The sequence below is a fragment of the Clavelina lepadiformis genome, chromosome 5, assembly GCF_947623445.1.
Source record: "Clavelina lepadiformis chromosome 5, kaClaLepa1.1, whole genome shotgun sequence".
Lineage (NCBI taxonomy): Eukaryota > Metazoa > Chordata > Ascidiacea > Aplousobranchia > Clavelinidae > Clavelina > Clavelina lepadiformis.
In genome coordinates, this window is record NC_135244.1 from 22,184,213 (window position 1) to 22,209,338 (window position 25,126).

The window sequence follows — 25,126 nt, forward strand, 5'->3', positions numbered from 1 at the left end:
TATTTTTATCCATTTTCCATATACTTGTGTAAGTTGAGGAATGACCTAACTAGCATGCTTTTGAAGACACTTGTACCGGTTTTGATGATTGCTCTGCTGTGCATTTTTCTTCGCTCTTGCTGCTGCAATGAGAGTAAGGAAAAAATATTTATCTAATTTAATTTATTTATAAATTAAATGATACATGCAGAATATTTTACTTGAATGATGAGTTTATCTCTTTAGTAAAGCAGCCTGTAAATAATATACGTATACAGAGAAATATACAAAAAAGTTATAATTAAAACATTTTCCAATTTTCAAATTTGTGAAGCACGTGTTACAAATTTGGATTCTTGGATCTGTCGGAATTCTAAAGGCCGTAACAATGTGACTTTTGCCGAAAAGGTTTGCGGAAACCGAAGATTTGTCTTTGTTTATAGGAAAGTGATATCACAAGCTTCAATTAGATTTGCACTAATGACCGATCCAGAAAACCAGTTTAACATGTGTGATGCTTTTTCTACGAAGTTTTCTTTCAAAATTCTTGACATTGCTAGTGCTATTACGTCACTGACACTTCTCATTACATTGAAAACATAACCGCGCATGTATTTGAGTTTTCCGCTGTGTTGAAAATATTCAAATGCCTTGTCAAGACTAACTGGTCTTGTTTTTATTTTAAACAGCACTGAAATGCATCCGATGCAGACACATATTGGGATTTTGCGATAGACAAGCGAGACTTTTTGCAATCCGTAACTGAAGAATCGATTTGTGCACAAAATGTTTTGGACATATATTTCTCTCAAAATATGTGATTTTAAGAGGTTTTCTACAGCGAAATCGTAACTTATTTGTGGTCATATTTAAACTTTTGCAACTGACCATTGTTTATCATTGTTTTAATCTTTACGTGTTGTGGCTAATGCATTGGTTGTTATTGTGATCGATAAATTGAATTAGGAAAATAAATAAAGTTTTTTTGCTGAATCGTAGCTTGTCAGTTTAACTTCGTGTAACTGATAACTTTGGATAGTTCAAAGTAACCTAACTGGTTCAATTAAAATGCATGTAAGCAACTTAGGCTAACTCGTAGCTCAATTAGTCACCTGATCGTAATTTTGTTTTAGAGTTTTATTGAAGCAATTTCAATTTGAAGTTGGTAGAGAAGTTAATCAGGAATTATTAAATGGAAACTTGATACATCAACAAATTTAATTTCGAAAAGAAAGCCGAAAATATTCGTTTAATATTCGAAAATATTTAGGATAACGTAGCATATTGTATTACCAGTGTAGCGCAATACTTGTTTCAAACAGAGCGTCGCCATCTAGCAGTAGTAAGAGGGGTGGTCGACTACCGGTAGGTGGCTTTCTTCCAGTTTTTCCATAACATAAACATTTCCATTTTCCATAATTTAAAATTCAAAGACGCATTGATCTTAAGATAGCCAACGCTAATACACAAAAAGCTGTATACAGTTTAGGTTATAAACCAAACCAACATGGTATACAAACGTATTTTGCTTGAAGGGTCATTTGTTACCTTACAATTATTTATGAATTACGTTACCACCTTCAAAAATACCGAATACGTTTACAGCAATGAACGTTATTGACGCTACTGCGAGTGATGCATAATACGCATGATAATAACAGTAAGTTTTACGAGTGGCAGTATACGGCATTGAGGCAAAAATAGTAGCAAGACGTCAAGGTTGAAACTGAAAAATTAGTCACCAAAAATCATCTTTTATTTCCTATTCCAGGTTTTAATGCATATTTACCTCCTGTTTTATTAACCTTGGGTAACCAAAGCACCCAAATTTTGAATAACTTGAACTAATTTAATGGGTAAGCCTAACGTACCTTCAACTTGCCTTCGACATCTACTTAATGAGCTTCCGGTGTTAAAGAAAAATTGTTCAACAAAAATATAAACAATGTTGAGAAACTAGTGTTGTTACAAGCAGCTTTGCTAGTAAATCGTATGTTAATCTTAGACATTCAAATCATTGAATCCAAGATCGGATCTTTGAGCTTTCGTCAAGCCTGTTTGGATTTTTTTTCTTACATGACTTCGGACAGTTAAACTAGAAAAGTAAAATAAAAATGTTTTTATCAGAAATTGTAAACAAACACAAACAAGCTCAATATTCGGACCTCGAGCGATTATGCCTAGTGCCCCAGCATAGTTTGCGTCAACTTCCAAGACTTATCTTCGGTCCGCAGATGGCGGATAAATGTTTTCCATTGCTGCAGTACATCAAATATAAGATGTCTACAAAACGGCAAAGTCAGCTGACCAAAAACAACTCATGCAGCTACGTCATTTCCACAGCAGTGACTGTCTCAAAGTTAGCGTAAGAAAGAACATGTAAAAACTTGAAAATTACGACAAACTCGATAAATAAGACAAGCTTGGTAACTGGGGTTCGATTGATGAGGAATCATAGCTGAGTTTAAGTCGTGCAAAGATTTCTATTAGTCGAAAAATAATGATTAATTTTAAAATTTTAAAGTAATATAGGCTTAATGATTTAATTTAAAACACATTTAATGATGAATATTAAATGTTTTTAAATTATGTTTGTTGTAATTTGGGTTTGGTGGCTGTGCTGACACTAACAACTTTTTTACAATCTCATGTTGGTCCGTAATGCACGTTTTTGCCCTGGAGACCTTGTCGGTTGTTGCATTTGCCATCGAATTTGTAGAAATTATTGTCATTAACTGCTGATATGTTTGCAATCACCTGCGTCAGCACAATATGTTTATTCCTCCCCCACATAGAAGACGAAAATTAAAATGAATGATTATATAATAGCAAGACACAATAAAAGGCTGAAATTGAAAACAGTGTTTCCCAACTAGCCTAGGCCTATATGTTTTTTGATGCAGCCCTTTTAGGATTTTAGTGAGCGTTGTCCACCAGATGCACAACGTAGCTATCTCGTGGACAAAATGGGTCAAAAAGCTACTTTTTAAGCTTAGCTAATTCCCAAACAAGTACATCTGGTGCACATTAGCACTCACCAGTGCACCTGCACATAGGCTACCAGTACACCAGTCTTTGAAAACTATGCTGTCTGGTGTACAAAAAATCTACTGGCTAAGGGTCCCTATTGGCAGACTGGATAGTTTTTATGCTGCATTGGATTACTCAGGCTTATGGTTGTCTTATGCGTCAATTTTTTTGACGCAGCATTGCCGTTTTGCTCTATGTTCTATATTGTAAGTATTACGTTGCCTTGGTGCAAATTTTGACTCCACCCGCATCTATTTACCAAAGTTGCTGAATCACAATATGGCGACCAGCAGATTTTTGCTGGGTTTATTACCATCATTTTTGACGTGAGGAAGAAAGAAATGCGAAGTGTATTTTTCCAAATTAGGTAACCTGTAGCCGGAGCTGGTGAAATAGTTGCTGCCTTATATTTATTGGCGCACTGAAAGCGAACTTTCCAGTGAGGCTGAGGGGTGAGGTCGTTGGAAATATTAGACTGAACTGTTTTACTATCTAATTAAGTCTGTTTAATGTACGTCTACTAGCCTTTGATTTTTGACGATTGCAATTGATTTTATTACCCACAGACCTATCCCAAATCAGAGCTAAGTTTACACAATTCAGATTAGGCTTTAAGATAAAATAGCTAATAAAACATTTTTAACTAAATATGCTGTTAAATAGGCTATAGGCTTGTGACAGGCTACAATGATTAACTGCAGGGCCTACCAACACGGAATTTGCCTGATTATTTTCTTTCTGTGTATTGTTCATTCATCTGCCGAAGAGAAGAAGAATAACAAAGTTATAAAAAGGATTTTAGGTATTAACTTTATTTATCATTTATATTTTGAATTTTTCTCAAAGTTTGTTAGGACTGGGCAAGACTTAAAAAACAAAACACTATATATCTATGACTTTTTTGTGTTTTGATAAAAGACAAAGAACATTCGAGTATATGTATATTATGTTTGTAGTTGAAGTGTTTTCGTAGTGAAAAGCTAATAAAAATGCGTGCATGTTCTAAAAAGTCCCGGTCCATGAAATGTGTATTCGTAGTATAATTACTGTAGAATTTCACAGTGGCATGTATAGCAAACCCAATTGACTGCATTGTAAAAAAAACAACATGCAAAACTGCCCTTGAATCTTTATAATTTAAAAAAATTTGTTTTATGTCATTGAGTGCGTTGCATGCTATGGAACATTACCACACTCTGTAGTGGGTTGGTTTTTAAGGTTGAGTTTACATGTGAAATATCTAATTAACAGGTTAAACCAAGTATAAATATATTTCTTACATATTAAGCAAATATACTGCCAGATATTAACATTTATTAAAAAATGGTTGATTAGATTTTTCTTTATTTTGTATGGACACTGGACATTTGTGTCTTGATGTTAGTCTGGCACTTTAAACAGTTATACCATCATACATATGTGCTGTACATACAGTAAAATTGGTATGTATATGTACCATGTAATGGCAAATTATAAAGCAGTATATGTTATTACTAGCCTATTGTTTACGCATGCCGTAGGCTTGCTTTACATATAACGATTCCGGTGTGGGTATTGCGTAGGCCTATGTTAAAAAACAAATATTTTTACTTAAACGTTAACCCGCTTTTAGTTATAAATCTTACTGGTAATGAATAAATCATGCACTCCCAGACGTTATCGATGAATGTTGGGAAAGTGAAGAATATGACGTAGAAGTAAAATGCCACGTTTGTGATTCTCATGAGAATTCCGCTCTGCAAGTCTGTTCTAGAACTGGCTACATTGAACAAGTGAAATGCAAGTCAGGAACAACATCCTATAAAAGGTGACTTTGTTCTATTGCTTGAAGTGCAGTTTAACTTCTGTTACACTCCTGACTGGGTCATCAAACTTAATTCAAGACTTTTCGCCGAAGGCGAGTTAATGATATCTAAAATAAAGTCAGTCTATGTTGTAAGAATAGCCAGAAGTAGCCTTTTCTGTCGTTAAACTTTTACAGTGACTGCAAAAACTGGATTCATTAGCTATGTTGTGTAAATTTGTTGATATATATACTGCTTCTTGCAGCTCATTGCACCTGAAAAAACGTGTTTGTAAGAAAGAAAGATTATTTTTGTCCTATAAATCAATCAATATACTAAATATCATAATATCAAAATACTAAATCAATATAATTTAAGGCTTAGATTTACAATTAATTCATTCCGAAAATTGACTCAAATTTTTTAAGTTATTTCTGTGAAACGAATTCAAGCCCTGTCTCGGAAAAAGTGATTTGAGTCAAATGAAGTTGTTGACTCTACTTATTTCAAGTTGTGACTATTGCTTAGGGGTGTATGTAAATTTTTGTGCTGCTACCAGAAGTTTCTATTTAAAAATTGTTTAATAACAACATAACTTGTTAATTGTATTGATATAATTTCAACAAGTCGGTTATCTGCAGTTGCCCGAGGGACTCGGAGAGGGAAATGGTGATATTCTGGAAATTCGAAGGTGTCATGATTTTCGTGAGTGTCTTGGCCGGAGCAGTCGTCATGCTTCGGATGCGGAAACTTGACCGGGAAAACATTGAGAGAATACAGAGGCAGATATCCGCGCTGTAATCATGGCAACAAGTTAGTTGTTGGCTGTTGCACTCCTCAGAGTCCTGGCATGAATGCTACCAGATTTCAGTATATGTCGTCTCCTGAATTGGAGAGTTCCTGTTGTTCAAAAAGCACAATGAGTCTTTAATTTTCTCAGGACGCAAATGTTTGTGCTTGCAAAACGCAATATTATTAACACTGGTTTCTACAATGTTGTGGACTAGCTCAATGGTGAACATTTTTTCGTATCCCGATCTTACTGTTCCCAAACGATTTCAATTCCCTCCTTAAATGAAGTTACAGTAATGGGCAATATTGACTACATTGTGATATCATAATGATAAGAGGAATTTACTCTGGCTTAAAATTTGGAAAGATGACGATACACCGAGAACCCTAAGGAAAAGTTTGAATTTCATCACCTCAGTGTTTAAATTTTAATTTCTTCCTCAGTTACTCAAGAGGCTTTCACTGAGAATCGCTGATCCAGCATCTAAGTAACGTAAAGTTTTTGTTTCGTGACCAAAATTTTTTCTGTGACAATTACAGGCCTACTTTGCATTTAAGAACTTTTATTTGAAATGCTTTTTTACACGTTTTCAATGCCAATGACGTCAATACTAATTAATACAAATGTTATTGTTGACAAATGATTCGTGCTGTACAGTATGGGCGTGTATCTACATTCAATAGAACAGTTGATTCTGTGGAATCACATAACTCCATGAAGAGTTACCAAAGATTTCCTAAGACAGATGCAGTGCAGTGGTTAAGACCTTAGGAAACGTTCTGCTCCGACACTCAAGAATGTTTACCAAGATAAGTACCTCACTGTAACTACGGTCTTCGAGTATCAGTACGAATCATAACAAGCATTTTATCTAGTTATGTGCAAGTTGTATTATAGTCTAGTAAACACCAAAAGTTTAAGATTTCTATGAAAACTTTCCATCACGGTTAAAACAACCTTCTTGGCCAAAATAAAGGTCCAGCAGATGGGTTGTAAAAATGCCGTAGCTTGTGGACAGAATATAGCTAAAAAATGGAAGAAAACTAAGTTAACTTAACATTTTTGTCCCAAACGTTAATCTTTTGGAAACCGGTAGAACAGTTTGAGGATGTAAACTAGTTACCAGCATTTTAGCTGTAGCGATTAGGCTCGCTGCAAGTGGCTAGTCAAAAGTTGCTACCAGAGAGATGTGGTCAACTCACGCTTCAATCGTTGTGAAACGCTCTATGTTTTAAAAGCTGTTATATGACGTATAATTTGCATTTGTCTTACCAATCAGAGTGGTAAATCGGGCAGTTACTAGCTTACGGCAAGTTCGTTTCCAGTTACAAGGTTTCAGGAGGCCAAATGCAGGAATTCTTATGTAATACCAACAAACAGAAATTGGGGCTTGTTTAGTGATTGCCACCCACTTACGAAGACTCATATACAATGTTCCCTCTAATTTTTCACGAGTCTGAGCAAACACACTAACTCCCTGAGCGGTCCCTTGGACCACTGTGAGCAACATCAGACGTGCGCGTGGCCATTATTATGCGTTTATTTTATTTTCAATTCAGGTTGGATATTTTTCTTGTCCGCAGCACAGATTTTCTGTGCGCGGAGACCGTGTTAGCAGTGCGCATTTGCACACGCGCGCAGCTTAGAGGGAACATTGCTCATATACATAAAAGGCAGAATAAAGTACAGATATGCACGATGTCATATACAGAATGAATAAAACGAAGTAAAACGTAGAAGTATTCTTGCAGACTGCAACAATTCATGTAACACTGAAGTGGAATCACAAGTGGATCCAAACAAGGGATATGTCACTTCAGAAACCAATAGGAGCCTGCGCTTGTTTATCGGAGTTCTCTTCACCAACCGTCACCATAGGTTCTCTGCTGGCGAGTTCAATCTGATCGCTTTGATATCTAGTAATCATGCCCGCTTGCTGGCGCACTTCACTGGATGTTTCAATCGCCTTTGCATCGGTGGTTGCGTTCCTGCTGATAATATTTTTAAAACGACAACTCGTAATCAGATTTCTAAATGGCCTACATATAAACCAGAAAATAGGTGCATTAAAGGAGAACTGAAGTCATGTTCAACTTATTTTCTAAAAAAAGATAAAAATACACTGATTCCTAAAATGGAAACAAAGTTTTTTTGTCTTGTTTCGTTAAGGAAGTGTTAACAAAACCGCTTTCAAAAACTGTGCCGGAAGCAGAGGTTGTTGGTGTTCAAGCGTGCTTTAAGCGCATATTAGGTCAATGGAAAATTGATGTTGCAAGACTCGTTGCGGCGAGTTTAGTTGTCTTGTTGGACAGTTTTTTAAGTGCATTGTATGGCCTTAGCTCGATGCAGTATAAGCCTTGCCCACAGAAACTATATACAGTTTAGTTAGGCCTATTTGGGTTTCGGCTTTTCGATATTGTTCATAAATGTAAGCTTCCAAATTCTATCAAATTACTTCTTCTACTCAATTTGTGACGTTAGGTTGTTCCGTACGAGATTCAAACAGTTGATCGGGAAAGTGTTTTGAATTTTAGGCTAAAGTTAATTTCTTTTAAAATAAATGTCATTCTTCAGGTTGGAAAGTTTGCAAACTGCGCGGGGGATTTTTAATCCGCACATTGCTTTGTTCCGGTACGAACTAAAAGTTTACATTTATGAACATTATTGAAAAGCCGAAAGCCAAATAGGCCTAATTAAACTGTATATAGTTTATGAGGCCTAGCCTTATACTGCATCGAGCTAAGGCCATACAATGTACGTACAGATAACTTGTTTAATTAAAAACGTTTCGTTAGTCGATCATCTAGTAATAAAAAAAATATTACAATAAAACTGTCCAACACGACCACTAATTACGCCAAAATGAGTCTTGCAACAGCAACCTTTTCATTGATTTGATATGCTCTTCAACCATGCTCCAACATCAACAACCCTGGTGACGTCACATCCGCTCCCCGCACAGCTTTTTAAAATCGGTTTTGTCAATAACTCGTTAACGAAAAAAGGTAGATAAGTTTCGTTTACATTTTCGGAACCAGTGTATTTTCATCTTTTTTTAGAAATATCATGAAAATGACTTCAGTTCTTCTTTAAGGAGAGGGGGATCGAAAAATTAACGTTATATTTGCTAAACATAACGCGTGCTCAAACATTTTCCAAGACAGCTGAAATTTTACCTGTAACCTATACGGACTTGAGCCCATAATTAATTAAAGCATCAAAAAAAGAGCACGCGTGAGACTTCTGTATTAGCGCACTTGCCTCGTTATTTTCATTGTCACCGTTTCGTTACTGGAGGCATTTCTATCTCGTGGCTTCTTTGAATAGCGGACATTTTTAGAAAACGTTGCAGACGATGATTGTCTTTGTGTAGATTTCTTGGCCGCCATGCTATAAGATTTTTTACCAGCTTAAATCTTACCAAGGGTTTCTTAAAATGATTGTTACCTTATTTCGTTGAGACATAATTCGTCTTTTAATACCTCAGTCTTTTTGTAAAATTTCCTCCAAGGAAAGTGTATAAGATTGGGTTCAACATGGCATTCACGTAGGCCAGCATGGTCCCGGCCGTCATCAGGTCCTTGCAAATGTGAGCCTGTAACGGTAAGGTCCAGTTTAAGATCTAATTTGAAACAATTAACTCAGCTGCTGACACAATCTATGAACAAAACCGGTATTTCTCACCTCTTCTAACGGGAGTCGAATGCCGTTAATCTTCGCCAAATGCACCGCGTGAAAAAGAAGCCAGCAGGCTACGAAGCAGATCACCAGCGATGCGCACATCATCGTGATTCGACGTCTGTTGTAACTAGACGGCGAGTGGGAGCGTCTAGTTTTCTTCCTTTGCTTGTCGACTGCCACAGCTGGTGAGACGCCAGAGTTGCTTGAGTAGCTGTGAGTGCGTTCACTCGAAGCAAATAGTCGTCTGACGATCAGGCTGTAGGTTATCAGCATAACCTGAGGATAACCAATGCTTTGTATGAAATATTTTCTTGACTCTCATTATTACCTCTTCGTTATAAAACATGTTTGATAGGCCTATATTGTTGTTTTAAGAATGATAGGCTACTTAAGTTCACATTTGGAGCAAAACTTGTTGGATTTCGCAACTAGTATGTTTATTCAGTCCAAGCTGGGTTCATAAAAAGACTTACAAGAAAAGGCAGAAGAAACATGACGGCAAAATTGAATCCAACAAACGCTCGCCATCCATCCGGTTGCGTCCATGAATGACACTCTTTATCGATGAGAATATCTTCTACTAAGTCACTGCCTGTTTCACCATCGCCTTGTTCTAAAATGTCAAGAGGAAGACCGGCAAAGTAATCCTCATAATTTTCTTCAAACGTTATGTTAATGTCCGATGCAGATAGTCCGTAGTTGAAAGTTTCAGTTAAAAGATTTCTAAAACAAATTTTAACATAAAATATTGCCCCATTGTTTAATCCAAGCAGTGAGAAAACTTGCTGTATATTATTTATGAATAACGCTCATTGGTCTTTACCCTGCCAATTTGCAATAAAACTCTCCGCTCCTCGTTTGCTGCTCATAATTTTCTTCTTGTATCCTTACGCATTCATCAAGATAGATGCCTTCAAAGTGATCATCGATGCAAGCTGCGGTGAAATTCTTCTTGGGCGTTGGAAAAACAGTGCTAAATGAAAATCTTTTGGTCATTTCAAAGTTTTTGATAACGTATTATTGTCCCATTTGGACGTAATATCTTTTTATTTATAATATGTAGTGTATGGCATGACGTATAAGTAATCTAATTAATCAAATCGTGAGTTAAGATTTCTATGTAGGAAAGTAAACCAAATTGCTCTTACGCGCATTTACAATCCGGTTGGACTCCCTCCTTGAACGTGTAGAGCATGATCGGGATGCAAAGTAGAAGAGAGATTACCCACACGGCCAAACTGATAACAGCTGCTGAGCGTTGTGTCCGAAACTTTTGCAGAGTTTCAGAGAAAGTGCGGCACACAGCGATGTAACGGTCGATGCTCATTACCTGAAGTTTATGAACAATATCATGAATTTAGCTGCTACTGCTATTGCTAGAATGATTTTTTAGAATAAAGCTTTTCCAAATATACAGAAGCTTGTACAAATAATCTTCAAGGAATATGACTGTAACAATTGAGCTTACCACCAGAAATAGAATGGATGCATAAAAGTTGAGGAACAATATCGTCTCCTTCGCCTTGCACATCCACTGTGGATAAATCCATCGGTGGTTGATGGCCTCAGATATGTTGAAGGGAAGAGTTAAGAGGAATATGGTGTCGGCAATTGCCAGTTGCAAGACATACCTGAAAGCAACAAATATCAAAATACCCTACGTCCGATAGGATACACGAGGTACATACAGGAGGCAAACCTTGATAAAATAAAGTAAGAAAGAAGACAAATCTTTTTTCAGATTGCATCAAAGTTTTTATCGAATTTCGAAAATCTTAAACAAGAGTTATATCTTGGCTCCGATAAAGCTTCCTCTAACAGTTTTTCTTGTCAAGTGCAAAACATGCGATGTATTTAATCCACGCAAATATAAATTGAACAGCTAAATATAAAGTTGTATAACTTTTTAAAAACAGCTGGAACATGAACAAGATTAGAAAAAATTGATTTGAAACACACGGCTTATTAAAACTTATACAAAGATTAATGTATAATTTAGCGTTAAACTTCCGTAATAACAACGTACGGTGTGGTATGAGACTCGCTACCTCAAACACTTACTCGCAGACAGACACAAAAACTTCAAATAACTTACCAATGGGTGACCGACTTCTTGCATTCCTTCAAGACGGTGATGACTAAAATGACCAGGAGATTCCCCAGAAATCCAAGGATGCAGATGATGAGAGAGAAGACGAACAAAAGGGTTGGAAACTCCTTTTCCATCTCGAACAACGTTTCCAGGAAACTGCTTTGATTTATAAAACTTAAATCTGCCATGATTAAAATTTTTGTAGATGTGATGCACGATACAACGGTGCATTGATACACGCCTCAACTTTAAAATGTGATATCATGACTAGCAAAGATTCTCATGAAGTATTTAACTAAACGCAAAGTCATGAAGAGTCTAATCACTCATTTAAAAACATGTTTGTCATTGGTTTCGTATTGACAAGAATGAAATAACCTTTATCGTTTAATGACCTTTCTCTGCATGGAAAATCCCACTTTTGCAACCTAACAGCAAGATATTAGCGACCTTGTCCACAACCGATAACAAGCTAACACAAGTGAAAGCACGCAAAGCTGACCTCAATGGCTTTGATTGATTCCCAAATTGTAACGCGTCAACAGGAAAACGATGTTGGAAACCATGGAAATCTCATTACTTATACACAAACTGACAAACGTGGCGGAAAGCATAAGTCGTTCCCAAACTGCAATTAATCATTGTGGAATGGGACATCCTGCTATAATGGCTCCGGATTTTTGTGCTGTAATGTTTGACTTGTTGCTATACGGAGTCCACTATTTTCATGTACTGCTACATATGTACTTTTGGCATCTGTATGCGGTTGAAAGCCTCTAAGTGTACGGCCTATACTGTACATCCGAAGGCTAGCCCAGTGCGGTGTTATTCTCATAATTTGAAGTAGACTGCTACATTTTGTAGAATGAGGTCAGATATTTAACAAACTAATTCGAACATGAAAGTTCAACTGAAATTATGACGTAAATATCATTGGTTTTTCCAACTGTCACGTCATCGAAACGAAAGGATTTTCGTTGGACTGATTTATGAGACAAAAATGTGATGACTATTACGTTATAAAATACACCCTATTTAAACCAATAGTCTGTGTGAACGATACCAGACCACGATGAATGAAGTCATAGAAGCGCCAATACTGGTAATTCCAAAAGAGGTGGTATCACGTATATAGTAGATTAGAGTAATGTGATGTAGATTTTGTATATTTCAACAAAATTTATGAAATACCATTTCGTCATTTCTTGTCAGCAAATGCGCCAGAATGACAAACTATCATCGACATCAATTTTAAAAGTTTGGTTTGAGATGACAACGCTAACAGGATATTTTTCTTTGGTTAAATGAATGGACTTTCTTTCTCGGCAAATTCAAATACGTATGTTACGGTATTTTGTACCGCTTTGCATATACATATCAAGATGGGAAGATAGTTATGTCTACATAGGGTCCAAACTTTGCTGGACGGACTCTTTCCAGGTTTTCTGCCTGTCTAAACCGGTACAAACCGGTACATCTCTCTTGCATCAAAACGTTCATCCGCTGTCTGGTGAGGTTGCGCGCTTGTACGCACCAAAACAAAATGGAGACGCGTATAAGTCTAGTAAAGATTACGCTACATTCACAAATAAAGTAGGTCTACACAATATTTTATAGGCCTGTACATGCAGAAGTTAGGCTTTACAGTAGACTCTAGCATCAATAACAAGTGCATAAAGCCATACGCATTGACGGTTACTTATAGAGATTTTTCAAACACAGAAAGAAACAACAACTTGTTCACAAAACTGTGCTACGTCCACGCAATCATCGCCATCGCATTTAACTATCGCTCGGTTAAAACAGTATTTATTAGAGGGCGGGATGCCATGAAATCATTTGTATTGAACGCCCATATTCATTTCGTTGAAAGAAACTTTAAAATAAATTGGTTTGAACGTTTGTCTATCATTTGCTTATTCATCGTTGTGTTTATTCATCATTGTGTTTGTTCATCATTGTGTTTATTCATCATTGTGTTTGTTCATCATTGTGTTTGTCCATCAATGTGTTTGTTCATCAATGTGTTTGTCCATCAATGTGTTTGTTCATCAATGTGTTTATTCATCAATGTGTTTGTTCATCAATGTGTTTGTCCATCAATGTGTTTGTTCATCAATGTGTTTATTCATCATTGTGTTTGTTCATCATTGTGTTAATTCATCATTGTGTTTGTCCATCAATGTGTTTGTTCATTAATGTGTTTGTTCATCAATGTGTTTGCCCGTTCACATTCGAAGTGAATGTGAACAATGTGTTCACAAGCAGACCACAGAATGAACTACACAAGCGTGGTTGGTGTCTGAGCACGACTTTGCATTTGACATTGATGTATAGATATATGTTTTGGGTGCTTTTGACGTTTATATATGTCCATGGATATACATGGATATACGTTTCGGTCTCTTAACCTCTAGGCTTTAAATTATTTAACGGCTTATTGTGTTTTATGTTGCTTTAACAACAAACTTTAACAGAATAAAATATTTTTGTTTTCAAGCCCGGAATCTCTCCTTTTTCTTGCAAACATAACATCCCCAGCCACAGTACGCGTGTGGTGGCTTTTGTCACAGCGGGTAGTCGATCGAGGTATTTCGTTGCGCCTATTTTGTGTAGACCTACTGCGCATTTTTGACTTATATGGTAAATCTCACTCACTGGATTTTCGAGTCTAAATCCAGCTGCTCAATTAAGTGTTAGATTCATTTTTTTATTTGGGCTTTAAGGTGATGCCTGTTTTCACCATCATGCAGCGAACTTAGATTTATAAAATCACAAAGTACCACAAAAATGTCCCGCTTATAAATAAGTAATTGTTTTTCACAAGCCTGAAAGAAGTAAGTTTTAGCTTTTTACCAACACAATGAACAGGTGGTGCGTGTTAACTTAATGAACTATACTGTGGTTGGGTTTTTCGAAGTAATCAGCCTGACTTGTCGAATTCTGTGCATAAAATCCGGCTTGCCTATACCCGCGGAAGTTAAAGTCTTACAGCAATGTTTTAAGCTTTAAGTTAATGATTGGACGTTTAGTGGCTGGTAGAATGGTAGTCAATGTTTAAATGGGTTAATTATTGTAAATTTCCATGACCACCAAACACAAACAAGGAGAAGAAAAGCATGCCTACAAAGAGGCTCCAACTGCATATAGTTACAACATGACGTTGATGATGTGTATAGATTGGCAATGCATAGATCGGAAGTTATAAAAGTGCACTCAGATGGTATCAACCAGTGACACTGACGCCATGAAGAGAACATTCCATCCTGTAGGAGCCGGAATCCCGTGAATCCCGCCAGAAGAAAAGGTGAAAACGAAAATGTTGGCACACAGGCCAATGCGGTCACGGTAAGTTTGCTCATGATTAATTCAGTTGCATTAAATATAGGAAAATTATACGATGAAGCAAGTGTTCATTAGTATTAATTTGGAAGCGTGAGAATCACAATTGGTTGGTTGCTATTAAACGAAGTTGAATATAATGTAACAGGAGTTCAAATACAAAAGAATTAGTGGGTGTCTCGGCTATTTATGAAGTAATGCTCAATCTGCGCAGCTTTACTGCACAGAGTCGAAGTGGCATTATACGCATGACTTTCGGAAAGACAAATCTGGCATTTTTCTTACTTTCCCCATCAACATATGATTTAGTACACAAAGCATGTTACTTCGAAAAAAATACTCATTAAGCCGGCAAAGATGAAAGTTAAATGGACTTGAACGTCTGTGCTTGGATTGTCGGAAGAAATTGCAGCGGGTTTATTGACCGACCTTGCTGTAGAACAAAACAGAAACCACAAAAGACAGAACAATAAGCACAGGTTAGCATTGGGCATTGGTATGCATCAATCGTAGCTTAAATCATCCAACATACGTCGATGATGGGCGACGCTTTACTTTAGACTTAAAGCCAATATTTTCGCTGAGGTTTGCTTCAAGCGCGGTGTTTTCAAGTTTATCTGTCACCAACGCAGCGATTTCGGAAATTATAGAAGTCAACTGTGCGGTTTCATAACCACGGAAATTGCAAATTTCAAGTGATCGGGACTAGTTTACGGAAATGAATGACAAATCACGCAAGAATGCTAGCCATTGATGTCTGGAATTGCCTTGTTCATGTCAACAGAATTTGGTCTCATTTTCTTTTTCTTTTCGTTCGCCGCTAAAAGTTCACAGAAGTCCAATGGGCCCGATGGCAACCAGAAAAAAACAAATCACAAATTGAAATAAAAAGGCAACAACACTCATAAAATTTGAATTTCCAAAAATAAAAGGAAAGGCAATAAATTATATCACGTTCGCATTCAGTAATGTCAAGCAAGTTTTTCTCGCATAACTTAAGTCGTTTCCCAATCTATATGGGGAAATTTTCGTTCAATTCCATATCGCTTTAAGCTTTGTTTGTGTGTATTTTTCGCTTTTTAGTTTTCTCACGCATCTTAACAAGCAGCGGTGAGTTTTAAAGCAACTTGGGACTTTGTCAGACAAACTTAGGTCGGAAAACCGCAACATACTATAGAACTAAATCAAGCAACTTGAGTTATTGTTTTGTAGGAGACCTGAATGGAATACAGCATTGTCTCATGGTCATGACGTATTATCAAGACAATAAACAAGCTGTGGGTGTGTTAAGATTTTTCAGGGCAAAGTCAGTTTTATGTGGTTTGCTGAGGTGTAGTATACAAGGATAATTCCTTGACTAAGAGATAGATTCAAATCAGTTTGAGATAACTTAAATTTTTTTAAGTTCCAGTTAAACGTTTTAAACGCTAGCTGCTAGCTGTAAACTATTCGTTGTTTGGTGAAACAGCGATTTTGTTTTTTTAGAATCAATTTAATGCATTCTATGTATTTTTACCACATTTACTGCACTCGGATTGTAAAAGCTATTCTAAAAAATCCCAAGTCACTCTGCGTTATTGGCGAAGCATACAGCAGGCTTAGCTAAAAAGAGCACTGGGTTTAAACAAACTTTAACCCACGAAATCCGTAACCACATCATATGGACAATTCGATTCGCACCAAGTAATCCAATTGTCCACATGTCCATCTTAATACAATTTCAGGTGATGACGTAACGGGTTTCATGGGATAGTTTTTAAGTCACAGCCGCGTCACTTTAATTAAAAAATCTGAAAATTTTCGACATTTTGCCGTTAAGCTGTCTTAAAAATTAATATTTTCTGATAAACCCAGGAGAGACAGTGACAGCAAATTTCGTAAATTATATTGTAAAAGGAAGCGAACCCACACAAGAAAAGAGCTATTATATTTTATTAACAGCTCTTATAAAAGACAAGGTTAATCACAACAGACAATAATATTTAAACCAAAATAACATAATAGATAATAATAATAAAAGAAATAATTAACATGCTTTGTAAAAAAAATCCGCTGTGTTTGTCTTAAAATCAAAGCCTGATACAAGGGTTGCCTTGAAATGAAAAACTTTTTTGCAAACTAAGAAATTTGATCAAATTATAATAAAATCGAAATCTGCAAACCGCAAGTGAGCCTACATGAAGTGGAGCGAATTGCGCAAGCCACAGCCGATCATCCGACATATTGTTTCATAATTTCCCGAAGAACTCGGGATTTTGTCCCGAAGAACTCGTTTCAGGGAAAGCATTTTTTATGCAGTTGTTGTTTCACGCGGTCAAGTGAGTTCGAAATAAGTTTTCTTTGTCAACCGTTAAACTCACAAAGTATACTTAAATACTGGTACACTTCAAACTTGTAGACATACAAATGCATATACGATTAATTCAATTTACTGGTATATTTTGCGGTTATTAAAGAATATTGTACTAGTCGAGTTTCTCTAGCATATCACAACAACGACACATAGAACAAATATACCAGTTATGGCAAAAATATTTTTATTTTGTATAATGCGTGGCATGATGCGTACAAATTGTATTTTGCTTGCTTATCGAATTGCTTTTAATTTCGCTTTAAAAGTTTAATACAAAACCATTTTTGCATTATTTTCATCCATCTATAAACATGCGTCAATATAATTCATGGCTAAAACGTCATGTTTTCAAAAAAGAAAATGGCGCGTGGATTCTAGGCTTAGCTCATAAGATGGGTTGTTTGCTTAAGAGGTAATTTAAAACGTTCAGTGTCCTCGCAAGCAAGGCGCGAAACCCTAAGTGCCTCCCTCTCACTTTCTCAGTTTGTCTGACTATGACACTGTAGCTTCAAAGGTCGACTAGTGCCTCTAATTTTTAAACTTTAAATCAGAAAATTTAAAAAGTGACTTTTTGTTGACCAGAGAAAGTGTGTTAGTTTATGCGGAATAAATATTTGTATCTACTCGCTCATTGTTGCTTTTGAAGATTCAGATCTTCTAAAAAGTTGAAAAAGTATTTTTTCTTTTGATGCCAAGTCCAAAATATCATAATGTTACTTCTTCCATATGCAGGTCAATAGTTGTTGCTTGATTTGGTTACGCAACTTTTTTTTAAATTTTTTGTCAAGTTAATCAACACTTTAAATAATAAAATTTTATTGATGAAAACGAAAAAAAGAAATTTGTCGAAGCCGGTTCAGGAAAAATATAACCACAGCTATTATTACTTTTCAACATAAAACCTTACAGCATCAATTTTGAGTTATTTTTGTTGACTTTCTTCTGTTGATTGCAATTTACCCCAACTTGACCGCATTTACGGTTCATGTAGGCTCCAGTTTAACTGTAAAACAAAAGCTGTTTGTTAATCTCTCTTATAAAGGTGGCATCCATACAACGTTTTTAGTATAATTATCTGAGGATAGCTTCTTGAAGCTGTTTGCTGTTAGCTACATAAACATCGTCGGAGTATTGTCTTAGTTTCATATTCTAATAAGAATACTGGCCTTCTCTGTAAGCTGAAATGAAAATGAAAATGAGATTTTTCGTTATCCTTGCTCTTCTTTTCACGATTTTCATCATCTCCTCATCCTCGAAGAAGCTTAAAAGGAACAAGAGTAAGTTATCGATTAAACAAAACATATTAAATTAAGTCAAATTTTATTTAGTTTCATAGCTTTTTGATGCTCTTAATACGGGCAATAAGATGGAATTTGGGTTGTTATTTGTCGAGCCTGAACCCAAAGTTCACCAATTTTTAAGCGATCTTACATTCTTACCAGCGTTTGCTTTTTGGCGAATAAGCGAGATTATTTTTAAAAAGTTTTAAGATATTTATACAATTTCGTAAAATTTGTTGTCAATCGTCATTGTATATTTGGTTATGGCTACTTTCTAATGGCTGCTTTCACTTGGTTACTTTGACATGGTTACTTTCACGTGGCTATGGTTGCTATTGTGTAACTTGCTGACCTTGTTCGGTGCTGAATGTGGGTAAAAATTAGTTTTTCTTTTGCTAATAGAACAAGGAGCTAAAAGTCACTTTACAAAAAAGCGCAAACAAACTTTTTCGTATAAGCTTGTATATTTGTACAATGTGTGATATACTCGTGGTTGGCTCTACAGGCAGCTTTTTGTACACTCGTTCTATCCATTATACGGAATTGTTAAGCGGTGAGCAAAGTGCTACGGTAACACACTAAATTTTGGCTTCGTTTGTTTCAAAAACCTGCACCTTATACGTGCAAGTGTATACGGCATACTACTTTATATTCCTGATAGACACCCTGGTGGTACAGAAAAGTCCAACGCTGCTAAAGAACAAATGGTTTTACGTAGAATTCATTGAGAGACAACCGGACTTGGACAAACGAAGATCATCCCTAACTTAAGGCAATTTTTTCAGCGAAATAATCGGACAAAATTTTTTCTTCAATTACCATCACAATAACAAACCTTATCTATACCCTCTTATATGATAGTTACGTAATGATTCCCTTTATTACGTACTTGGTTATTTCATTCGCAGAGCATGTCGGCTTTCCAAGAGGAGCAGGTTATGCAGTGCGGAGAGGCGGCTCGAGGAAAATTAATTCGTCAGCGTCTAACGGGTTGAAACGCGCGCGGATACAGAGAAAACACGGAACTAATAAGAAGCGGAGCAGAAGGGTCCGTAGAAAAAAGCTTTCCCTGGCAAAATGGTGCCGGGTGCTTGAATGGAGATTTCACATCTGTGATAGGACCAAGAGAACCCGGAAGTTTTTTCGAAGCTGCGGAGCTTTCAGATCGAAAAAGATTGGTAAGTTTGTGGACCTGGTGACTTAACGTGCAAAAAACAAGTTTCTTGAAGTCCACTGAACTCTTCAAGCCGTTGTTTGTCATCAGTTCATTAAAGTCCTTCCATTGCGGTGATAAATGACGGAGAAGAAATTTTACAAACCTTATCGACAGAATATTTAAATCATTAATTATTTTTACAGTTAGAAACGTCCAAACCTTCAGTAATACAAAAGCATGCTTTGTTTTTTCTCGCTCGTTTTATCTGGCACCAGCTAAGACAATAGATTCAATCAAATTCAATTCAAACCCAGATTTTACGTTAAATTACATACTACTATATGTATTGTATCCATCTGTATATGCATCGTACATTCTTATTATTATTCTTGATAAATTATTGACATTATTCTTGATAAAAAATAATTATTCTTTATTTAATACAATAATTTATTTAAGTTTATCTGAAGACGTTCTTTGATTATAACTTGCAGGTTACAAGTGCTTCCACTGCCGGAGCTCGATCCAATTCTGCAACGGAAAGGGGAAAATTTTTGGCATTTGAATAAGACATTTTATGTATCGCCGCTTGTATGATAAAAAGCTACATCGACTGGTGTTATGGGAGGCATAAATATTTCTAAAACATTGAATTTAAGCTTTGCATAAACTTAAATCATTTTGCAAATAACATTAATTGGTACAATTAAGTTACATTAAATTAAATTTAACGATTCAGTTATAGTTAAAAGCAACTTTTAAAAATGACCCAATTAACATAAGAACTGCAGCTATGAAATAACTACAGCATATTTAGCAAAAATTAGCACCAATTAGCAAACATTTTCTCCAACATCATTACTGTCCAAGCGAATGTTTACAGCCATTGTAAAGATACCATTTGATTGTATAATGTTCAATGAATGTACACTAGCTTTGTAGATCAAGTGTTCTTCACTTGTGTGCTGTTGAAATATGTTGTCGATGTTCATTTTATAGTTGCATAAGATTTGTTTTTCTTCATTGCCGCAAACTGAACATACAATTATTTTGTAATAAACACTCTACGCGGTGTTTTGTTGGTCAATTTGCTTCACATGCTTTACTTCTGTGAACTTGTTTGTTTAACCACCCGTGCCAACGTAATCTCAGCGCGACAATATATTTGTGATTTTAGATTTTTACCATTTCAGCTGGGTAAGAAATTGAAAACAAAAACAAAGCCACAAGTTGCAAGCAAAAAATCATGTAACACTGAAGTGGAATCACAAGTGGATCCAATTGAGGGATAGGCCAGTTCAGAAACCAATAGAAGCCTGTGCTTGTTTATCGGAGTTCTCTTCACCAACCGTCACCATAGGTTCTCTGCTGACGAGTTCAATCTGATCGCTTTGATATCTAGTAATCATGCCCACTTGCTGGCGCACTTCACCGGATGTTTCAATCGCCTTTGCATCGACGGTTGCGTTCCTGCTGGAACTTTTAAGACGAGCAAAGTTATTACACAAATAATGGTGTATGTATAGATATGTCATATTTTCTCGAACCTTCTCAAAGCTCATGTGAAATTCTTCAAATACGTAATATTAGTTTTAAGAAATTATACTAATATATTATAACATTGCTATAAATTAATTATTACTAATTTACTTCGATGAATCAATTTTAAATAATCAAAGCCTTAAGACCGCCAACACGAAATTGTTATGCTGATATACTAACGTGATTCTTCTCATCATGCTTGTCTGGTTATTGCTGGAGGCATTTCTATCTCGTGACTTCTTCGAGTAGCGGACGTTTATGGACGTTGCCGACGATGACTTTCTTTTGGTGAATTTCTTGGCCACCTGCCTGCACATGCACGTGTTTAATTAGCGCTTAAATCTCGTCATGATTTGTTAAAATTAACTTTCGCTGAAACGTTAATTTTTTGTTTTTCCAGTATACCTCAGTCGTTTGCTAAACGATCCTCCGAGGAAGGTGTACAAGATTGGGTTCAACATGGCATTCAAGTAGACCAGCAAAGTCCCGGCTGTCATCAGGTCCTTGCAAATATGAGCCTAAAAAGATTATAGTCAAAATAAAATTTTGTTGTCGTCTTGTAAGCCGAGATGTTACACAGTCACCCACACTAAGTGACTGGGCAGCATGCGTTGAGCAGCCACTGGGTACGTGCTGTCAATCATGATTAGCAGGGCATATATTTCGTGGGTGAAGACGTAAAATGGTCTGGTTTGATATAGGATAGCCTGTATACGGTTTGCTTCACCACGCCACACTCACTAGCCAACTGATTCTGCTACTCCCAATTCGCAAAATGAGCATAAACACACGACGCCAATTCACAGGCTGTTATAAGTCGTACCCAGGCCATCGTGGACAGCAGAAATCCAGTGCGGTGAGAGTCGCCAACGGTGATGAAACTGCGTAGTCTGCTAGGACTTTCATGTCACCCTACATTCCATTTATGATCCGCCAAACGAGCCGCACTGACGGCTGACGGCCGCACTGACGGCCGCACTGACGAGCCGCACTGAGTTCTCGGCTTGTTCTAACAATTGCAATGTGGCTGGGATAAAAAGATGTCTCGATTCAATACTGGTCGGGTTTGCGTTGTTTGGTTTGTGTTGAAAAATGGAATGGGAGGGTTTAGTTGCCCGACGAGAGATAGAAAAGTATCCATTGCAGTAAACCTTAACAAGTTGTGTTCCACCAAGCATGAGACTCCAGTGGCATGAGACTCAAACATTCAGTCACAATTGATGCGATGAGCAACACACCATTTATGACCGTATCGATATCGTGGGTAGGTATACTACGACATCAAACAGGCGCGCAGACGGCACAGCAACAAAATAGCCAAGGTTTTAATGAGAAATATTTAAATGAAAATCGGGTTTAATTGTTTGCCAAGGCACAAAAAATTCTGTTACATGGTCAATGGGCCCATGAGTTGTTTTCCTTCCCACCTTCATTTTCAACTTGTGCACCAGGGGCGCCCAAAGTTTTAAATGTACGCGCATGGTTTTTATTAACGCTGTTATTTAGATATCTTACCTGCGATAACGGGAGTCGAATGCCGTAAATCTTCGCCAAATGCACCGCATGAAAAAGAAGCCAGCAGGCTACGAAGCAGATCACCAGCGATGCGCACATCATCGTGATTCGACGTCTGTTGTAACTAGACGGCGAAAGGGAATGTTTAGTTTCCTTCCTTTGCTTGTTGACTGCCACTGCTGGTGAGACGCCAGAGTTGCTTGAGTAGCTGTGAGTGCGTTCACTCGAAGCAAATAGTCGTCTGACGATTAGGCTGTAGGTTATCAGCATAACCTGAGGATGCATTGCATGAAACATTTTTGTTTATATTGTATGCAGAGAAAGGTTGATATGATGTTATATTAACAAATATATTCATTTACATCACTTAAAGGTTCACAGTTTGATAATTTGTTTGGGAAAATATATCCATTATGGTTTATCTAAGTGTAGCACATACCATCTTCGTTCAGTCCAATTGTTCATAAAAAGACTTACAAGAAAAGGCAGAAGAAACATGACGGCAAAATTAAATCCAACAAACGCTCGCCATCCATCCGGTTGCGTCCATGAATGACACTCTTTATCGATGAGGATATCTTCTACTAAGTCACTGCCTGTTTCACCATCACCTTGTTCAAAAATGTCGTCCGAAAGATCGGCAAAATATTCTAGGTAACTGCTCTCGTACGTTAGATAGCCGTCGAATGCGTACGGTTCGTCGTTGAAAGTATCAGTTGTAAAACTCCTGAAAAGCATTTGAGATAAAAACTTGCCCCGTAAATAAAGCACTCATAATTTATGTGCATTGCTCTTTACCCTGCTGACAAGTTTCCGCACGTTGTCCGTTGCTCGTAATTTGTCTCCTGCAACTTTATGCACTCGTCCAAAGTGTCGCTTTTAAAATTGTCCTCAATGCACACCTGGGTGAAGTTCTTCATTGGTGATGGAAAGATCGTCCTGATCCAAAGGATAAAGTTTACTTTTAAAGGTACCGTAACCTTCTGTTAATCTTACAGTAAAATATTTGACAGTGTATTCTTGAATTACATTGACTTATCTAACCTCGATCCTTGCTATCATTTGTAACGTATAAAATATCAACATCAGTTTAAATTTCTACGAACATGAATTGATAGAACCATATTCTTACGCGCATATACAATCCGGTTGGACTCCCTCCTTAAACGTGTAGAGCATGATTGGGATGCAAAGAAGAAGAGAGATCACCCACACGGCCAAACTGATAACGGTTGCCGAACTTTGTGTCCGAAACTTTTGCAGAGTTTCAGAGAAAGTGCGGCACACAGCGATGTAACGGTCGATGCTCATTACCTGAAGAACACCAACACGCACAAAGTTTATAAAAGAATCAGAAGTTACGTAACGCAAAGATATTGTTATAATACATTTTGGATTGGAATTCTGTTTTCAATAAATCTAACTGTAAGCATTTACCACCAGAAATAGAACGGATGCGTAAAAGTTGAGGAACAGTATTGACTCCTTCGCCTTGCACATCCACTGTGGATAAATCCATCGGTGGTTGATGGCCTCAGATATGTTGAAGGGAAGAGTTAAGAGGAATATGGTGTCGGCAATTGCCAGTTGCAAAACATACCTGAAAACGACAAATATCAAAACATATTACGATTGAAAACAGACATTGAGTAGGTTGGCATTTGTGGGTTTGGTTAAGTTCTCGCATTTAGTGTGGGTTTTCACATTTCGTGGGTTGGATTCAAACCCAGGAACATGTTGGATCTTCAACTCAAGAATTCGAAATAGCTGCGGTTTCGATTCTATAAGTTAACTTACCAATGGGTGACCGACGTTTTGCATTCCTTCAAGATGGTGATGACTAAAACGACCAGGAGATTTCCCAGAAATCCAAGGATGCAGATGATGAGAGAGAAGGTAAACAAAAGGGTTGGAAACTCCTTTTCCATCTCGAAAAACGTTTCCAGGAAATTGCTCAGGTTAATAAAACTCCTATGGTTACAAAATGTTTATCTTGAGTGTCTTGTAGTGGGCTTGGTTCTTTTGCGTAATTTCTTTCTCTACACCGCGGATGTCAGTCATATTAACTTGTTCTTGCTCCAGATTTCATGCGTTATAACAGAAGACGCTCACGCTCCCAGTACTAAAATATAAAGCTCTATCGGGCGTAGGTTTTCGCTGTATATTTAGTACTTAACTATACGGAAAATCTTTACGTTTTTCATTAGTAATTTATAAACACCTTCGTGATGAGATCATATTTACCTGGGAATTGCCTTTATCTGTTTGTAAAACCTCGATTTTTATTGTAGAGCAACTAGGTATACTGTAGCTGCATTTCCTATAATCGATAACACATAGGGCTAACATACAGTAGATGAAAGCCTTTTATTAAATTATTACAAAGTAATCATTACATTGGAATTGATTAATTCTCCAATTTCCACACGTAAACAGGAAAACGATGTTGCAAAACGCAGCTCACATGCAAAACGTAATTTTGCAAACGTGGCAGTAAGCATTAGGCGTTTGCAAACTGCAATTTATCATCTTAGAATAGGACGTTCTGCTACAATATCATAAATCCGTGTTTTTTGCTG

General features: G+C 36.8%; 4 protein-coding genes across 8 annotated transcripts; 2 read left to right on the forward strand and 2 right to left on the reverse strand.

Moving 5' to 3' along the window:
• Nucleotides 1–3,602: 3,602 nt before the first annotated feature.
• LOC143459701 (protein JTB-like) lies at nt 3,603–6,482 on the forward strand. Of its 2 annotated transcripts, none has more exons than XM_076956940.1 (3): nt 3,603–3,791; nt 4,661–4,816; nt 5,435–6,482. In XM_076956940.1, exons 1-3 carry the CDS (start codon nt 3,697–3,699, stop codon nt 5,592–5,594), a joined length of 411 nt encoding a protein of 136 aa, XP_076813055.1. In that variant the 5' UTR covers nt 3,603–3,696; the 3' UTR covers nt 5,595–6,482. The 2 variants fall into 2 exon arrangements, with proteins under 2 accessions (XP_076813055.1, XP_076813054.1); XM_076956939.1 differs by having other exon boundaries at nt 3,651–3,811; nt 4,663–4,816; nt 5,435–6,475.
• Nucleotides 6,483–6,934: 452 nt separating this feature from the next.
• Nucleotides 6,935–12,075, reverse strand: LOC143459700 (somatostatin receptor type 2-like). 2 transcript variants are annotated; one of them, XM_076956937.1, is made up of 9 exons: nt 11,363–12,075; nt 10,736–10,898; nt 10,416–10,597; nt 10,091–10,240; nt 9,741–9,990; nt 9,271–9,543; nt 9,069–9,181; nt 8,848–8,976; nt 6,935–7,577 (listed from the first exon to the last, which is right to left on the reverse strand). In XM_076956937.1, the coding sequence occupies exons 1-9, from the start codon at nt 11,545–11,547 to the stop codon at nt 7,403–7,405; spliced, it is 1,620 nt and encodes a 539-aa protein (XP_076813052.1). In that variant the 5' UTR covers nt 11,548–12,075; the 3' UTR covers nt 6,935–7,402. The 2 variants fall into 2 exon arrangements, with proteins under 2 accessions (XP_076813052.1, XP_076813053.1); XM_076956938.1 differs by having other exon boundaries at nt 6,935–7,574; nt 11,363–12,062.
• Nucleotides 12,076–17,759: 5,684 nt separating this feature from the next.
• Nucleotides 17,760–20,564, forward strand: LOC143460922 (uncharacterized). The gene is made up of 3 exons (XM_076958614.1): nt 17,760–18,331; nt 19,243–19,512; nt 19,985–20,564. Exons 1-3 carry the CDS (start codon nt 18,238–18,240, stop codon nt 20,053–20,055), a joined length of 435 nt encoding a protein of 144 aa, XP_076814729.1. The 5' UTR covers nt 17,760–18,237; the 3' UTR covers nt 20,056–20,564.
• A 68-nt stretch (nt 20,565–20,632) lies between these two features.
• LOC143460921 (somatostatin receptor type 4-like) lies at nt 20,633–24,932 on the reverse strand. 3 transcript variants are annotated; one of them, XM_076958611.1, is made up of 10 exons: nt 24,792–24,932; nt 24,345–24,669; nt 23,985–24,147; nt 23,680–23,861; nt 23,346–23,486; nt 23,025–23,274; nt 22,548–22,820; nt 21,438–21,550; nt 21,213–21,341; nt 20,633–20,969 (listed from the first exon to the last, which is right to left on the reverse strand). In XM_076958611.1, exons 2-10 carry the CDS (start codon nt 24,473–24,475, stop codon nt 20,789–20,791), a joined length of 1,563 nt encoding a protein of 520 aa, XP_076814726.1. In that variant the 5' UTR covers nt 24,476–24,669; nt 24,792–24,932; the 3' UTR covers nt 20,633–20,788. The 3 variants fall into 3 exon arrangements, with proteins under 3 accessions (XP_076814726.1, XP_076814728.1, XP_076814727.1); XM_076958613.1 differs by having other exon boundaries at nt 24,345–24,518; nt 24,792–24,910; XM_076958612.1 differs by lacking the exon at nt 24,792–24,932 and having other exon boundaries at nt 24,345–24,772.
• Between the last annotated feature and the right edge of the window lie 194 nt (nt 24,933–25,126).

Bases quoted from the DNA above. Each gene is read 5' to 3' on its own strand.
- LOC143460921 (XM_076958611.1), bottom strand. From the start codon at position 24,475: ATGGAAAAGGAGTTTCCAACCCTTTTGTTTACCTTCTCTCTCATCATC. The intron at 23,275-23,345 runs GTAAAGAGCAAT...AATGCTTTTCAG, and splicing joins TGCGGAAACTTGTCAGCAGG to GAGTTTTACAACTGATACTT. The intron at 20,970-21,212 runs GTTAGTATATCA...TCGTCTTAAAAG, and splicing joins AGCATGATGAGAAGAATCAC to TTCCAGCAGGAACGCAACCG.
- LOC143460922 (XM_076958614.1), top strand. From the start codon at position 18,238: ATGAAAATGAAAATGAGATTTTTCGTTATCCTTGCTCTTCTTTTCACG. The intron at 18,332-19,242 runs GTAAGTTATCGA...TTTCATTCGCAG, and splicing joins GAAGCTTAAAAGGAACAAGA to AGCATGTCGGCTTTCCAAGA. The intron at 19,513-19,984 runs GTAAGTTTGTGG...TATAACTTGCAG, and splicing joins TTTCAGATCGAAAAAGATTG to GTTACAAGTGCTTCCACTGC.
- LOC143459700 (XM_076956937.1), bottom strand. From the start codon at position 11,547: ATGGCAGATTTAAGTTTTATAAATCAAAGCAGTTTCCTGGAAACGTTG. The intron at 8,977-9,068 runs GTATTAAAAGAC...AAAATCTTATAG, and splicing joins AATTTTACAAAAAGACTGAG to CATGGCGGCCAAGAAATCTA. The intron at 7,578-8,847 runs GCAAGTGCGCTA...AAATATTATCAG, and splicing joins GTGACAATGAAAATAACGAG to CAGGAACGCAACCACCGATG.
- LOC143459701 (XM_076956939.1), top strand. From the start codon at position 3,697: ATGATTAACTGCAGGGCCTACCAACACGGAATTTGCCTGATTATTTTC. The intron at 3,812-4,662 runs GTATTAACTTTA...ATGCACTCCCAG, and splicing joins AGTTATAAAAAGGATTTTAG to ACGTTATCGATGAATGTTGG. The intron at 4,817-5,434 runs GTGACTTTGTTC...GGTTATCTGCAG, and splicing joins GGAACAACATCCTATAAAAG to TTGCCCGAGGGACTCGGAGA.